The 17,427-nt window shown below is 37.8% G+C and overlaps 1 protein-coding gene and 1 long non-coding RNA gene across 2 annotated transcripts; one reads left to right on the forward strand and one right to left on the reverse strand.

The window, feature by feature from the left end:
• Positions 1-1,948: 1,948 nt before the first annotated feature.
• On the reverse strand, positions 1,949-6,674 carry LOC134309187 (protein PET100 homolog, mitochondrial). The gene is made up of 4 exons (XM_062990825.1): positions 6,588-6,674; positions 5,866-5,952; positions 4,547-4,579; positions 1,949-2,771 (listed from the first exon to the last, which is right to left on the reverse strand). Exons 1-4 carry the CDS (start codon positions 6,612-6,614, stop codon positions 2,679-2,681), a joined length of 240 nt encoding a protein of 79 aa, XP_062846895.1. The 5' UTR covers positions 6,615-6,674; the 3' UTR covers positions 1,949-2,678.
• Positions 6,675-7,863: 1,189 nt separating this feature from the next.
• Positions 7,864-8,517, forward strand: LOC134309188 (uncharacterized). Its single transcript, XR_010011009.1, has 2 exons — positions 7,864-8,284; positions 8,413-8,517. It is a non-coding gene; the product is annotated as an uncharacterized LOC134309188 (long non-coding RNA).
• The last annotated feature ends 8,910 nt before the right edge of the window (positions 8,518-17,427 follow it).

A 17,427-nucleotide genomic window follows, 5' to 3' on the forward strand; every position in this document is an offset into this window, starting at 1 on the left:
AGACTGCAGTGTGAACACTGCCGCTTTAATCATGTACAGGTCAGGCTGCCAATGTACTTTCAAAATAAAAGTTAATTAAAAATTAAAAGTCTCCATAGCTGTTACCTAATGGGGCTAGGCGTTAATAAAGATAAAAGACTTAAAATTATTACATAGTTAAAATATATATAATAATATGATCGTATTAATATAATAATAATAATATAATGTAATAATATAATATTATTATTAATATTTAACATCTCTTTCATTTCTAATTTCAAATCTATACCTGTAACTGTATCATTTTTAACTGTATACTTAAAACTGCATCTTCTTGCACACTCATCCATTTAAAACTGAATCTCCCTGCACATCCTATGATTTATTCATTTACACATCTGCACGTGCGTTTATGTATTCATTCATCCATCCATTTATTCAACCTCACTTGTGGTGTTGACTTGCTACAGCTATCCAATACATGTAAAATACAGGGACCTTGAAGGTCTTTATTGTTGTATATGTTCAGTTCTGTATCTGTACTGTTATTTGTACGTGATTCGGTCGGTCGGTCTGTCTGTCTGACTGACCACATAGTACTCACACTTAGGGCAGTTTTAGTAGCTCCAGTAGCTTTTAGTAGGAAAAAAGCCACATGAAAAATGAAATCCATGTGAATATCAGGAAAACATGCAAACTCCACACAGATAAAACCCCTGACTGTCTGGCCAGGGAATCAAACTGAATGCAAAAGGTGCATCCTGTATGCTTTAATTATATCTGAAATGTGTCCAGAACCTACATGTTGCGATTGGAATTGACAGGTCATAGTTTATGCAGCATTATACGGTCAAAACACACTGTGATGTCTAGGGAACTGTCTTTGGATCTCTGAGACTTAATTGTGGCAAACCATAGACCAGGGCAAGAATAGAAAACAATATCTAAGGCTTTGACTTTTCCCAGGACCACAATGGCCTCAATAATTATGAAGTAGTATAAGCTTGGCACAGACTTGAACTTTGATTAAAAAAAAAGCGCTATCTGGCCTAATTAGGCATCTGTGCAAGAAAGAACTTTACTCTAGAATGCTTGCATTGTATAAGGTTACAATTGTAAGTCACTTTGGATAAAGCATTTTCTAAATGCTATAAATGAAATAAACAGCAGTAACAGCAACTTTCCCTTTACAACTTTACAATCAACCAGTAAACCAAATGTAATTAATTATTAGACAAGAAACACTTACTGCCAGACTTGTCTAAGTCTAAACATTACTAAATTAGAACCGTTCCAGCACTAAAAAGACTGTGTTCTCATAGTCTGATTCTATTATGTTTTGTTTAAGGATTTAAAATCATGTAGTAGAATAAGAAATTTTGGAGGGGGCACGGTAGTTTATTGTATGTTTTAAAGTTTATACCACACACCTTTTACTGTAATACTTTAACATAAACTAAATAATAACCACCATCAAAGAATCAAATGGATACAGCTATTTTATAACCATACCAGATATGAAGAGACACTTCTACCCACTTCTATCAGAAACACAGGTTTAATGCACATGGTTTTGGAATGGAGTGTCCAAAAACCCTATGGTCAGATGTTCACAAGCTTTTTGGCCATATAGTTTAGATTCCACAAGAACTAAAACAGTTTAGCATTACAAAAACTGGAAGACAGGTGCTTGGGTGTCACAGCAGTTTATAACCCTAGCTCACTACTGCAGAGATCCAGGTTTGAATCAGAGCTGTGCTGTCTGACACGACTGGCTCTGATGATTGGAGGGGGACCCTACACTGACTGAGATTTTTCCCCAAACTCCCTGAATTCTTTTTCTCAATATTATGTAATATTATTTCACAGATGGTGAAATACCTGAATTATTTGCAGTCTTGCATTAAGAAATGTTTTTTGTATTGATTGATAGTTTTCTGACAAAGTTTGGCAAGTTGAGCCACAATCATTATCTCGCAGATTCTTGTTTTTATTGCATGTTTTCAAAATGCATGAACTTTATGAATGTACATGTATCTGTGCCCAAATGGGTAGCCAGTCGTTCAACCAGATTACAGAGAATAAACATGGTATAAACATGTTTTGTTTGTTTATTAGGATTTTAACGTCATGTTTTACACTTTGGTTAAATTCATGACAACAGTAGTTACTCATTACACAAGATTCATCAGTTCACAAGGTTATATCAAACACAGTCATGGACAATTTAGTATCTCCAATTCACCTCACTTGCATGTTTTTGGGCTGTGGGAGGAAACCGGAGCACCCGGAGGAAACCCACACGGGCACCGGGAGAACATGCAAACTCCACACAGAAAGGACCCGAACCGCCCCACCTGGGGATCAAACCCAGGACCTTCTTGCTGTGAGGCGACAGTGCTACCCACTTAGCCACCGTGCCGCCCGGTATAAACATGTTAAACAAGAAAAAACAAGTATGTTTATTTAAAAAATAAATATAAGGCATCGTCTAGCAATCCATCCAACCCAGTGTTCTTATATTCTTATATGTTGTTGTTGTATTTACAAAACTGCACATTCACTGTGCCTTTTTGGAACTGTCACCATTTTACAGCTCAGTATGCAAAATTCAGGCCAAACCCAGGTGCATCATGGTGTGGCATTAGATAAGCCATAAAATCAGTCCCTTAGGGCTTCCAATTTCTCAGTACTGTTTATTCTTCTGCTGCTTCCATGGCCATTTGTTTAAGCATCTTCTGCTCTTTCCGCATTCTCATGCGCTCCTTAAACTCTTCAAGCTCTTTTCTCTGTTATTGTAAAGAAAAATAAATTCATGTTGACTATGTGATTTTAAACCTTCATTCTAGTAGCACACCACATACAGTGTATCACAAAAGTGAGTACACCCCTCACATTTCTGCAGATATTTAAGTATATCTTTTCATGGGACAACACTGACAAAATGACACTTTGACACAATGAAAAGTAGTCTGTGTGCAGCTTATATAACAGTGTAAATTTATTCTTCCCTCAAAATAACTCAATATACAGCCAATAATGTCTAAACCACCGGCAACAAAAGTGAGTACACCCCTTAGTGAAAGTTCCTGAAGTGTCAATATTTTGTGTGGCCACCATTATTTCCCAGAACTGCCTTAACTCTCCTGGGCATGGAGTTTACCAGAGCTTCACAGGTTGCCACTGGAATGCTTTTCCACTTTTCCATGACGACATCACGGAGCTGGTGGATATTCAAGACTTTGCGCTCCTCCACCTTCCGCTTGAGGATGCCCCAAAGATGTTCTATTGGGTTTAGGTCTGGAGACATGCTTGGCCAGTCCATCACCTTTACCCTCAGCCTCTTCAATAAAGCAGTGGTCGTCTTAGAGGTGTGTTTGGGGTCATTATCATGCTGGAACACCCAGTTTCCGGAGAGAGAGGATCATGCTCTGCTTCAGTATTTCACAGTACATATTGGAGTTCATGTGTCCCTCAATGAAATGTAACTCCCCAACACCTGCTGCACTCATGCAGCCCCAGACCATGGCATTCCCACCACCATGCTTGACTGTAGGCATGACACACTTATCTTTGTACTCCTCACCTGATTGCCGCCACACATGCTTCAGACCATCTGAACCAAACAAATTAATCTTGGTCTCATCAGACCATAGGACATAGTTCCAGTAATCCATGTCCTTTGTTGACATGTCTTCAGCAAACTGTTTGCGGGCTTTCTTGTGTAGAGACTTCAGAAGAGGCTTCCTTCTGGGGTGACAGCCATGCAGACCAATTTGATGTAGTGTGCGGCGTATGGTCTGAGCACTGACAGGCTGACCCCCCACCTTTTCAATCTCTGCAGCAATGCTGACAGCACTCCTGCGCCTATCTTTCAAAGACAGCAGTTGGATGTGACGCTGAGCACGTGCACTCAGCTTCTTTGGACGACCAACGCGAGGTCTGTTCTGAGTGGACCCTGCTCTTTTAAAACGCTGGATGATCTTGGCCACTGTGCTGCAGCTCAGTTTCAGGGTGTTGGCAATCTTCTTGTAGCCTTGGCCATCTTCATGTAGCGCAACAATTCGTCTTTTAAGATCCTCAGAGAGTTCTTTGCCATGAGGTGCCATGTTGGAACTTTCAGTGACCAGTATGAGAGAGTGTGAGAGCTGTACTACTAAATTGAACACACCTGCTCCCTATGCACACCTGAGACCTAGTAACACTAACAAATCACATGACATTTTGGAGGGAAAATGACAAGCAGTGCTCAATTTGGACATTTAGGGGTGTAGTCTCTTAGGGGTGTACTCACTTTTGTTGCCGGTGGTTTAGACATTAATGGCTGTATATTGAGTTATTTTGAGGGAAGAATAAATTTACACTGTTATATAAGCTGCACACAGACTACTTTTCATTGTGTCAAAGTGTCATTTTCTCAGTGTTGTCCCATGAAAAGATATACTTAAATATCTGCAGAAATGTGAGGGGTGTACTCACTTTTGTTATACACTGTAGTTACACATACTATGATAGAATAAATACATTATTATAGTTATAATACACAATGCAGTCAAATACTTACATGCATTTTTTCATCCGGTGGGAAAATCTCTCTCTGGGGTAAAAGAAAAAAGCAAATTCAACAGGAAAAGATCACTAGTATGTCTGGTATTATCATTTAGATATTTTAATTACATCTGCACTGATTCCATTTTTGTATCTAAATGACAAACCATTTTCCCCTTAAAACACTTAAAAGACTTTATTCACAGATTTGTTGTGTTAAAAAATCAAATCTGTGACATGTTGGCTTCCTAAATTCTCATTAGGAATTATAAACAAGCCCCTGGTCCTGTTTTTTATTTCATGCTATAACTAAAAGTACTTTAGCAGCTTATAATGCCAGGTACACCCTGTTCTGTGGTTCTTGGATTACACCCAACCCACCACATTTCAACTCATGCTTTGGCTGGAGTTTGGGTGTACATCCCAACGTTGGCATAGAGATCACTATTATACATCGTGGTGGAAAAACCCTTAATAAAATACCTCAAGGACTTTGAGATAGGATTGAGATAAGATTGAGATAGGATTAAAAGTAGAAAAGAGTTTTCTTGTCTGCAGAGAAGGATCACACAGACACGGAGACTCAATAACAAAATGAATGTAATAACAACTGAAAAATAAGCATCCTTTTATACTTTTGTTGGTGACCTTGTAGATTCCGCCGTTAACATAGATTTCCTAGCCAGAACATAGAAACTGGTCTAAACCAGCTAGAACTGGGTTTTGGGTGTCACACACTTCTTGTCACGTACACCAGGTGCACATCCAGCAACACTCTACTTTAGCAGTATTCTTGGAATATTGGAATATGACTACTGGCAATCATGCCTTAAGCATATCTACATTTTCGAAGTAGTAACTGATGATGTATTAGTACTTTCAGTGTAAATTAATATTTTTCTCTCACAACATGCTTTATTATTTTTGCCGAACTAGTCATAGAAACGTCACCAGCTAACGCCAACTATAATTAATTAGGAATTAGAAGGCCATGTAACTATGGTTTTATTTATTTTTTTGTCACAGAAAAAATTGCAATGACATGTCTCTTACAAGTGTACACTTCTGATTTTAACTGTATATTAAGTGCAAATTATGTCAAAGCAGTTTATCTATGTTTTAAATTCTGGGCAAGGTTTAGTTTACTTTAGACATTAAGAATTCAGTTTTAAAAATAGCTCTCTGCCTTATAAATCAGAACAAATACAAATCTGAATATATATACAAAATGCACCTATGTAGGTGGGCTGTGTGTGTTTTGTTTGTATATTTAGCTTAACACTGCTTTCTCGGCTCGTTTAAAGCAAAATGAGCATTTTTACTTAATATATTCACCTTTCTCTTCACTATGTACTCCTCAAAGTACTCAGCCTGGTTGGAGATCCAGAACATGGTCACAGGAAAGGACAGATACAGCATCATCTATACAGATACAACAGAATGTACAGATAAAAATCAGAAAATAACAGTAAACTTATCTATCTATAATTAATACATAATTATTACTGTAGCTATTTACATATATGGTATTATGTCTATGTACATAGTACTATATATGTACATAATATTAATAAAAATAAGAATATGAATAGAAATAGGATTAGTTAGTTATGTATTATAATAAGAACAGTAATAATAAAGATGTGTAAATACGTGACTATACAACTATAACAGTTTTATTATTACTATACTTACACACATACATACTATCCTACTACATAGTGCACCAGTATACACTATTTGACCTGTAATAACTATAATGTTGTTATATTCATACTAGTTAGTAGTGTAGTATGTGATTCTTATTTGTATTGTTTATATTTCTCTGTAACTTGCTTTGGCAATACGAATGTCCTTATTTGTCATGCCAATAAAGCTTCTTTTGAGTTGAGTTGAGTTGATTCCAAACCTACATCCATTAGCAAGCTTTCTAAAAGCATAGCGAACTATTTGGCATAGTTCGCATATCGACACACTATAAAACATATTTAGGAGAATTTACTCGTTAATTTTAGCTTCGCATTGAACTCTGCACTAAATGAGAGTGTTAAACTTACCCGAAATATTTCTATTTTAACCCCCATGTTTTCTTATAGCTCTGTATGTTGAGGGTCACTCGCTCAGCAACTACAACTACCGCTTTCAGATTCAGTGTCAAAATAAAAGTTCATTCTGAGGCAGTATAAATCTACAATAAATGTTTTCTCTAGTAATTTATTCCTCCTGATCCGAGGTTAAATTTTACTGATTAATTTTACTTTTTTTCCCCCTATTTTTCCCACTTTATCCTCCGATTTTCCCCCCTAATCTAGTCGTGTCCAATTACCCTAAATGCATCCTCTATACCAGGGGTATTCAACTAAAATTTGAAGAGGTCCAGTTAGGGAAAACTTCTTGAAGCAAAGGTCCGGAATGTTTAACTATATATACAGTATATATATATATATAGCATTTAGCGGACACTTTTATCCAAAGCGACTTACACAATGAGCAATTGAGGGTTAAGGGCCTTACTCAGGGACCCAACAGTGGCAACTTGGTGGTGGTGAACCGGCGACCTTCTGTTTACTAGTCCAGTACCTTAACCACTGAGCTATCACTGCATAACATATAATATATATATTGATATATATTATATATAAGTAGCCTAGTAGTTGTATCAACATCTGCATGTAATCAATAACTGACTGTCAAATCAAATGTCTGTTTGTTTATTAGGATTATAACGTCATGTTTTACACTTTGGTTACATTCATGACAGGAACGGTACCCAGCTAGCAAGATAGATCTGGGCCGATTCCGGCTCAGGTTCGGCAGTGTCGGCTGTCTGTCGGCTCGGCACCCCGCATCTGGCCCGATTATGGCTGCATGTCGGCACTATCGGCTGACTGAGACTCGGCGGAATTGCGGCACCCCGCATCTGGCCCGATTATGGCTGCATGTCGGCACTATCGGCTGACTGAGACTCGGCGGAATTGCGGCACCCCGCATCTGGCCCGATTATGGCTGCATGTCGGCACTATCGGCTGACTGAGACTCAAAGCAACTTTTTTTTAAACCAATATAATAGTTGTATATGTATGTATACCATTATTTTACAGTCGCTTGATAAGCTTGTTTGACTTGAACCAGATGTCCGTAAGCAATGATAACTGACAAGTGATTTTTAACTATTACCTTAATGTTAATACGTACATGGTGGTGAGAGATCAGTTCACTACTTCAACATGAAAGGTTCCCTGTACGCATGCGTGAGGAGCCTCGCGCACTTAGTTCAGTTTAAATAGGAAAACCGTTATTTTTTACACTGACACTGAGGATTTCAAGGTAACGTTAACTGCTGCTCTTTAGGACTAAAAACTTACTAAAACATTATATTAAAAATACTGATATATTGTAGTAACAGAACAATATATATAATCAAATAATTTCTTATTTTTGATAATTAATTTATTATAGCTATGTTTTAACATTAGCCAAAAATGCTAGCTTGGCAGGTACGGTAAACTAACTATCTAGCCAGCTATACATAAATATGGCAGCAAAGGCTATCAATATTAATTTAAAACATACACCTAAAGGAAACTTACACTGATATTATAAATACGATATAAACCATCTAACAATATAGCCAAGTTATATTACACACATAATATTTTAAAACGATTACATTAGTTACCTATACCTACAGCTGTATGCTTTTCGTGATGCCACTCCTGCTGCCTGAGTGAATCAATAAACCATTTCTAACCAGGTAAACATATTTAAACTACAGTTACTTTTTTTCTTATTCAAATTTTGCAGTTCCACTTAATGATGGAAAAGAAATGTTGAATAAGATCCACATTGATCTGTGAAAAATAGTTTTTGTTTTCATTCCAGAATTACAGACCAGTGTCAGGAGGCAGGAGATCAGCAGTCAATTATGGCAGGACAAAACATTTTTATAATAAATAAAAATACTTGAATAAAATATTGAAAAATGTGTTTTGGTGTACATTTGTTTTTTTCTGTTACTGTTTTAATTGTACTCTATTATTATTATTACATATAATTATAATAAAGTATATATATATTACAGAGTATTTTCATAGCAATAAGAAGCAAGAACAGTTGTAGTAGTCCCAGTGACCATTAAAGGTTACATATGGCTGGGGAAAGCCTATTAAAAATCTACTGCAGGCCAGAACTGGGCCATTATTGGCCCGATAATGATTGTTCTGGCTAGCAGGTGGTTAAGTGCTGGCATATTGCTGGCAGTCATGGCTGGGATCCGGGCAGCCGTATACGGGCCACAATCTAACCGTCATTCATTTTGACACCGGGCCAGATCCGGCTGCCGGATGTGGGCCGACACAAAAAGTTCCGGCATGCCGGATATGGCCCAGAACTGGGCCATACATTTTTTGCTAGCTGGGTAGTTATTCATTACACAAGACTCATCAGTTCACAAGTTTATATCAAACACAGTCATGGACAATTCAGTGTCTCCAATTCACCTCACTTGCATGTCTTTGGACTGTGGGAGGAAACCGGAGCACCGAAGGAAACCCATGCAGACACGGGGAGAACATGCAAACTCCACACAGAGAGGACCCGGACCACCCCACCTTATCAAACCTTTCTCTTATCAAATTAGGAGAAAATAAAAATAAATTGTGCTCCAGTGGGAAGTAAGAACAGAAATGAGTATAAAACCTTTCTCTTATCAAATTAGGAGAAAATAAAAATAAATTGTGCTCCAGTGGGAAGTAAGAACAGAGATGAGTCTCTCCATCACGGATTAAATGCTGTATTTTCGCTGTACACGTTTCTTTTTTGGAGAGCGTCATTTGTCTCCTGTCTCACTCGTCTTTTCTCAACTTTCTCCGGCACGGTCGTCTGTATTTCTCCCTTCGTTTTTTCTACGTTCGCTATCTTTCTTTTTCTTTCCACCGTCTTTTCACATGTAACTCGCCTCTAACTCTCTCATCTGTAGAGTTGCAGTGTTTACCGACTGGAATGCACAGACTTGATTGGCTGAGTGGTGTCACGTGATCTCTGGTGTCTGTGCGTTTTCTCATCCACTAAACCGCTACCGTAAATGGTACAGAAGCTGCGCCGGTTAAAATAGAAGCGCTCCGTCAGGTTTCAAATCATAACTTTCTGTTTTGGCTGTAGGTCCGGGTCCGTATGGGACAGCTTCTGGGTCCGAACCCGGACCGCGGTCCGCCTGTTAGTGACCTCTGCTCTATACTGATTCGACCCTTCACCGCTGACTGAGGACGCCTCTCAACTGACATGTGCCCCCTCCGGCACGTACAGTCAGTACAGACTGCATTTTTCACCTGCACGAGTCGAGTTCATACACCGACGGGCACTGTGTACAGAGGGCCACACCCCCATCAGCATTATTCCTCAGCCCTGTGCAGGCGCCAGCAGGGGCCGCAGGGGCCACAGTTGCCCCAGTTATGAGGACCCATGATCTGACTTTTTTCTTAACCCTCTAACTCTGAACAACAGCCAATCGTTGTTCATGCTGCCGCCCAACCCAGTCGGAAAGCAGAGCTGAGATTCAATACGATGTATTCGAAACCCAACTCTGGTGCACTAGCGTACTTTACCGCTGCGCCACCCGAGAGGCTCAGATCGCCTAACAGCAAGAAGGTCCTGGATTTGATTCCCACTGTGTGGAGTTTGCATGTTCTCCCCGTTTGGGTTTTCTCCGGGAGCTCCGGTTTCCATCCAAAAACATGCAAGTAAGGTGAATTGGAGACACAAAATTGTCCATGACTGTGTTTGACATTTAAAACTAACAGTAACTATCTGTTCTGTCATGAATGTAACCAAAGTGTGTAAAACATGATACTAAAAATTATTTTATGAAACGGATAGTTCCGGTTCTAAAATCTGATTGGCTGAGCCGCGTTCGAAGCCGTTGTAAAATCCCCGATAAACGCACACCTAGGACCACCTCACATCATTCCATATTAATACGCCACTGAATAGAAAAAGTTAATGTTATTTTCGCCCTCATGTTGCCTAGCAACACTGTTAATCGAACTATTTTGCGTCGCGGAAGAATGCTTTATTGTAAGTTTATACACAATAAATACATTTATGAATTAAACATTGTTGTATTTATTATATTTTATGTTGACCGCCGTTTTATAAAAGCAATAAGCCACTCGAGACCGTGCATTACTGTTATGATTTTAGCACGGGGAAAGAAGTTTTAGGCACTCCGCTTCACGTTGTGCCAAAAACGTAATCCCCGTGCTAAAATCACAGTAATGCACGGTCTCTCGTGGCTTATTGCTTTAATTATTATTATTATTATTATTATAAAGTATTATTAATAACCATTATTATACATTGGTTAAGAACTATGTTATAGCAACAATAAAAAGTTTATTTCTGAGTATTGTAACAATGAACTGTTTGAGAAAACTACAAACAAAACAACTGTAAATTAACATATGATCATAATGGTGCATAACAGTATTTAATACCCAGGACAACAACAAACAAACAAAAATACTGTTTTCTTAACTTTGCTTTAAAAATATATATTAGACACAGTTTTACTAGTTTTACTGTAATTGTTAATTAATATGAAACTCAATAAGGTGTGTAACAATAGTAACAATAGTAATAATTTTGCTTTACATAAATTTAGCAAAGTACTACAGAGTAGTGGGTGGTGTGTTATATAGTCATATATGTATTATTTGAAGTTGGTTTGACTTGAATCATAAGACTTTAAAATATGTATTTCTTTGTATTGTAAAATAATTATAATATAAATACAATTTATATGTATGTATCAAATGTTCATTTTCATTAACAGCTGTATCCTCATCAGGGTTATGCTGTATATAAGTGTATAACTGTTTTATGTTATGCTTTACTGGACAGATTAAAACACCAAAGCTTTCATTGCTTTGCTCCGTCATTATTTGCCAAAATTGTGGAAGGAACAAATTCTACACTATATCAAAGTTTTTGAGAAGTACGTAATGTCATCTGTCCATCACTTTCAATATGAGTTAATGCAATACAATAATCTAAAATTGAAAAATATCAATAAATAAATAAAATTTGAGTTTTGGAGTGGCCTAGATCTTGAGTTGAACCCAACACAAGTGCTGTGACAAGACCTAAAACAAGTCAGTGCCTACAAAACCTAACAATGTGTGTCTGATTGTTTGTTTGTATGTTTGTTTATTAGGATTTTAACGTCATGTTTTACACTTTGGTTATATTCATGACAGGAACGGTAGTTACTTATTACACAAGGTTAATCGGTTCACAAGGTTATATCAAACACAGTCATGGATAATTTAGTATCTCCAATTTACCTCACTTGCATGTCTTTGGACTGTGGGAGGAAACCGGAGCACCCGGAGGAAACCCACACAGACACAGGGAGAACATGCAAACTCCACACAGAAAGAACTCGGACTGTGTCTGATTTAAACTTAAAGACCATGATTTAAAGTCACATATCTAAAATGATTAATTGTGACAAATATGAGATGCAAGAGGCCATTCCTTTTCTACAGTATATTTTTTTAATAACCATATTCGCATATGAAGCATATTCAAGGAGTGTAGACAATGATTTTGAGATGTCCTAAGATTAAGTAACTACAGTACTATGTGCCAATGGACAGCTGGGGGCAGTAGGAGATCAATAAAGCATTCATTTATTCAATTTCATCAGTCACTTGTTGTTTAATATTAGCAGATTATTACGATTATTACGTTTTATTAGATAGTGTAATACTAGTTTGTGTTGTTCCGGTTCTAGAAAAGTAACTCCATAATGTGATGCTCACACCTTCATGCTTTACTGTGGGTTTGGTGTTCTTGGGATTGTTCACAGCCTCTTTTTCCAAACAAAACAAGCTGAAGTACAGTGGTGTTAAAAAAAAAAAATAGCAGTCCAACATCATTAACCTGATAAATCACTGTTTTTAGTAGAAGTGCTATTTCTACATAGCAAAAAAAAATAACTTGAAAGTGTACTAGAGTAATGAAAACAAAACAAACCCAACAATTAGGACATGCATGCCGTTCATTCTGAGTAATCGAAGCATTGATTGAAAGGGGGTTGTTCAAAATAATAGCAGTGAGGAGTTCAATTGGTGGTCATTCATTCTGCAGAAGAACGGGTGTCAATTTTGGCCCTTATTTAAGGTAGGAGGGGGGCAAATGTTGCACTTGTTGGTAATAGCACATTTCCTTCTGAAATACTGGATAAAATGGGTTGTTCCAGACATTGTTCTGATGAACAGCGTACTTTGATTAAAAAGTTGATTGTAGAGGGAAAAAACATACAGAGAAGTGCAGCAAGATTCAAGATTCAAGATTCAAGAGTTTTATTGTCATGTGCACAGAAGAACTAGCAGTTACACTGTACAATGAAATTCTTACTTTGTTCGTCCTCCAAACATCAATAAGTATTAAATATAAAACAAAATTAAACTAACAGAATATTACTAGAAAAAACTTTTTAAAAATATATAAATTTAAACTATAAAAAAACGTTTTATATACAGAGGAAAAAAATAGAAATAAAATAAGGCAGTACAAAAGGCACATAGCAGCAGTTACATAAGGTGCAGAAATTATGCAGTGTTATACAGCATAAATACAGAAAAATACAGCAGCAGTTATTTTAAAGTGTAAATTGTGCAACATTATGTGCAAGTAGCAGCAGTCATTTAAATGTGCAATAGTGCATTGTAGAGAATGTACAATGTTCATGAGCTAAGTTGTGTATGTAATAGTCCGTGTTTGTTCACAAGCCTGACTGCTTGTGGGTAAAAACTGTTTGTCAGTCTTGTTGTTCTGGCCTTTAGGCTTCTGAAGCGTTTGCCTGATGGCAGAGGAGTAAAGAGGTAGTTTTGGGTGTGTGTGCTGTCCTTAATTATGTTGTGGACTCTCCTGACCACCCTGGTCTGATAAATGTCCTGTAGTGCAGGGTAGGACGTTCCAGAAATTCTTTGTGCAGTTTTTATTACACGCTGGAGTTCCTTCCTGTCCTCTGCAGTGCAGTTTCCGTACCAGACTGTGATGGAGCTGGTAAGGACACTTTCCACCGTACATCTGTAGAAGTTGCTGAGAATTTTGGTTGACATGCCAAATTTTCTTAGTCTTCTTAGGAAGTACAGTCTCTGTTGTGACTTCTTGATAATATGGCGTGTGTTGCAGGACCAGGTGAGATCCTCGCTGATGTGCACACCCAGAAATTTGAAGGTTTTCACCTTCTCCACCACTGTTCCACCTATATACAGCGGTGTATAGGTGGAATGATAGGCTGCTCAGCTAAAATGATCTCGAATCCTGATGAGAGTACGGAAACATGAACACATTACACCTGTTCTTCAATCACTTCACTGGCTTCCTGTCTCTGTCAGAATTGAATACAAAGTCTCCCTCCTTGCCTACCAGTGCATACATGGCAATGCTCCTTCATACCTGAAAGAACTTCTCACCCCGCAAACCTCATCACGATCTCTTCGTTCTGTAAATTCAAACCGCTTCCTCCTCCCCAGAACTAAGCTCAGCACCATGGGTGATAGGGCCTTTTCTTCTGCCGCACCTCGCTTGTGGAATGCTCTACCTGACCAGTTGAGAGCTCCTCAGAAAATAGACAGCTTTAAAAAGGGACTTAAAACTTTTCTTTTTAGAAGAACTTACCATTCCTAATTAATTGATGGTTTTAAAGTTTTTTACTATGCTTTTTACTATGTAGCACTTTGAGATTTGTGTCCAAATGTAAAGTGCATTACAAATAAAATGTATTATTATTATTATTATCTCAAATGCCTTGAAGTGACAACCAAAACCTGAAAGATGCAGAAGGAAGCGTGGAACTACTGTTCGAATGGATCGAAGAATAGCCAAAATGGCAAAGGTTCAGCCAATGATCACCTCCAGAAAGATCAAGGAACATCTGAAGTTCCCAGTGAGTACAGAAGATGATTAAGTGAAGCCAATTTACCAGCAAGAACTCCTTGCAAAATCCAATTGTTAAGAAAAAGACATGACCTGAATGGGGTAAAATTTGCCAAGGAACACATTGACTGGTCCAAAGAGAAATGGCTGAACATTTTGTGGACTGGTGAAAGCAAAATTGTTCTTTTTGGGTCTAGTGGCCGTGGACGGTATGTCAGACGACCCTCGAGCACTGAATTCAAACCAAAGTTCACTGTGAAGACAGTAAAGCATGGTGGTACAAAATGATATGGGGATGTTTCTCATACCATGGTGTTACGTCTATTTATCACATACGAGGGATCATGGATCAGTTTAAATATATCAGAATACTTGAGATCATGTTGCCCTATGTCGAAGAAGAAATGTCCTTAAAATGGGTGTTTCAACATGACAAACAAGATTAAGGTGATAGAGTGGCCAGCCCAATCCCCTGACCTCAATCCCAGAGAGAACTTGTGTTCTGACGTCTGAAACATGTTTTTTTGAGGCAAAACCCAAAATTGCAGAAGAACTGTGGAATGTAGTTTAATCATCCTGGACTGGAATACCTGTACAGAGGTGCCAGAAGTTGGTCGACTCCATGCAACACAGATCTCAGAAACAATTGTTATGCCACTAAATATTAGTTCAGTAATTTAAAGTAAAGTGAAACCTCTTTCAATTTTTTTGAACAGCCTAATGTTCATTTTTCTTAATTTTCTGTAAAGGATTAACACAAACTAGCTAAATTTAGTTAATGTTTTGATTTAGAATTGAAAGTGTAGTATTTTCAGTGCATTTGCATTTATGGAAATAAAAGTTATTATAATGATTTTGTGCTTTATTCACTTTTTTAAAATCACTGCTATTTTTTTGAACACCACTGTACTACTAAAAAGTTCTAGCTAACCATTGTTCTGATTTGTCTAAATGTTCATGTGTAACTTTTAGACAGGCATCTGCTTTTTTTCTTTGGTAGAATTTTTTCATAGGCCAAATGATTAGGTCACTGGTTTAAGCCCCACCACTCCTAAGTTCCACTGTTGGGCCCCTGAGTGAGGCTCTTAACCCTCGATTGCATGAACAGTTTTTAGTAGCAATTGTAAGTCACTTTGGATAAGTGTCTGCTAAATGTTATTAATTTATGGGGTATGATAAAAGACAAGAATGGCTTTCAGGTCATCCATCACTTTTTTAGTGTGCAGTCTGAGCAACTGAGGGTTAAAGGCCTTGCTCAAGAGCCCAACAGCAGCAACCTAGCAGTGGTGGGGCTTGAACCAACAACCTTTGGATTACTAGTCCTGTGCCTTAACCACTAGGCTACAGCTTGCCTCCTTGAGAATTTGGCCCTTGTAGACAATCATTTCTGAATAGACGCCGGACTGGCCGATAGCACCACTGATTTCAAACTCAGAGCTCAGTGGTGGTGGGCTAGAGACCACTGCTCCACCCAAACATTTACATTTATATAGCAACTGGAACCCTTGGACTGTTAAAGCTTATAAATACATACTTCCTCCTATCTAAACATAATTAAGTTAAAAGATGTGTGTACACTTAAAGTGGCTATGTTCACCAGAGGTCTATTTTACAAAGGGTAATTTGAACTGAGAAGTAAACAAACAGAAAACAAAGACTTATGGCTTAGCCACAATCTCACCATATTTAACAGTATGTTCATTTGCTCATGAAGCTGTGGGATCTGTTAGATCTTTCTAGAGACATTTATAAAAGCCTGCATTGGCACCCACAACAAAGAAATGACATTAGCAATCAAAGCACTGCAAATAAATACCAAGGGTGCTCTGTCAAAACTTAATCTGTCCGTTTCATGTTCTCATACCCTTTTATACCTGCAGCACCCCTGGTGAGTATCTGTAACTCCTGTGATTTTCCCACTTTAATTCTCTTATCCAGCTTCAGCACCTGCAGCATTAGTGTTTTATGTAATGTGGGATGTGCTCACTGCAAATTATACTGGCTCATGCACAAGTGGACACCACTGGTCAATTTTCAGTTTTTTATTTTTATAAACAAGTTAAACTTTAAAAATTTTTTAAGAAGTATTTAGAAAATAATCCATTTAAGTGCATTAAAAAGTGCATATCCCCAGAGATGAGACCGGGTGGCAGAGCTGAGATTTGATACGATGTATTCAAGATCCCAGCTCCGGTGTGCTAGCATGTGTTTTTAAGACCAATGACTTTTAAACTGCTAAAATAAAAAGTGCACAGGTTTGTGTTATAAAACAACCATTTATCATTTGTTCACATAATCACTTTTTTACTGTATCATAATAAGCACTTAGCATTTTTCGTTCGCGCAGCATTTAAGTGCCTTACGTTTACTGGTTAATTTGCACTATGAGCCATCCTAGCAATCCTACGGCATTTCAGTTAGTCAGAATGTCCAAGATGTCTAAAGCAGCTAAAAACACGACTCGGGTAACTGAGTTTGGAACACTCCCAACCAATTTTGAGGATGCAAAGAGGACCGTGTCGAAACACGGACGAGAATTTTTGTCAGTGCGATAAAACATGAAGCCTCGCACGGTCACTGGATGTTCCAGGTTAACATTCAACTATTAAGGTAGGCTGTGCTGTGTATTGTAGCTTCCACTCATTCTATCATTCGATTTATGAGTGTTGAAACTTTTCTTTAAAAAATACATAAAATCTGTGATTTTTAAAAAAAATCTATGAAATTAAGCAATATTCTCTGTGAATTTAGTAGGGCCCTAGATGACTAACAAGGCTTCCGTGGTAAAAATGAAAACAGGTGCATACTGCTTTATCAGTGTAGAAGTGAGGGCTGTAAAGCACCTGTAATGACTAGGGATGTAACGATGCACCACAAGACAGTTAAAAATCGATTCACATGTGTAACGATTTAAATCGGTTTATATGTATAAGGAATCGATATTCACTTCAA

Source organism: Trichomycterus rosablanca, chromosome 2 (assembly GCF_030014385.1).
Source record: "Trichomycterus rosablanca isolate fTriRos1 chromosome 2, fTriRos1.hap1, whole genome shotgun sequence".
NCBI lineage: Eukaryota > Metazoa > Chordata > Actinopteri > Siluriformes > Trichomycteridae > Trichomycterus > Trichomycterus rosablanca.

Excerpts from the sequence above, each read along its gene's own strand:
- LOC134309187 (XM_062990825.1), bottom strand. The coding sequence starts at position 6,614 with ATGGGGGTTAAAATAGAAATATTTCGG. Across the intron at positions 5,953-6,587 it reads TTAAAATAGAAATATTTCGG|ATGATGCTGTATCTGTCCTT; the intron begins GTAAGTTTAACA and ends GTATCTGTATAG. Across the intron at positions 2,772-4,546 it reads CACCGGATGAAAAAATGCAT|AGAAAAGAGCTTGAAGAGTT; the intron begins GTAAGTATTTGA and ends TTACAATAACAG.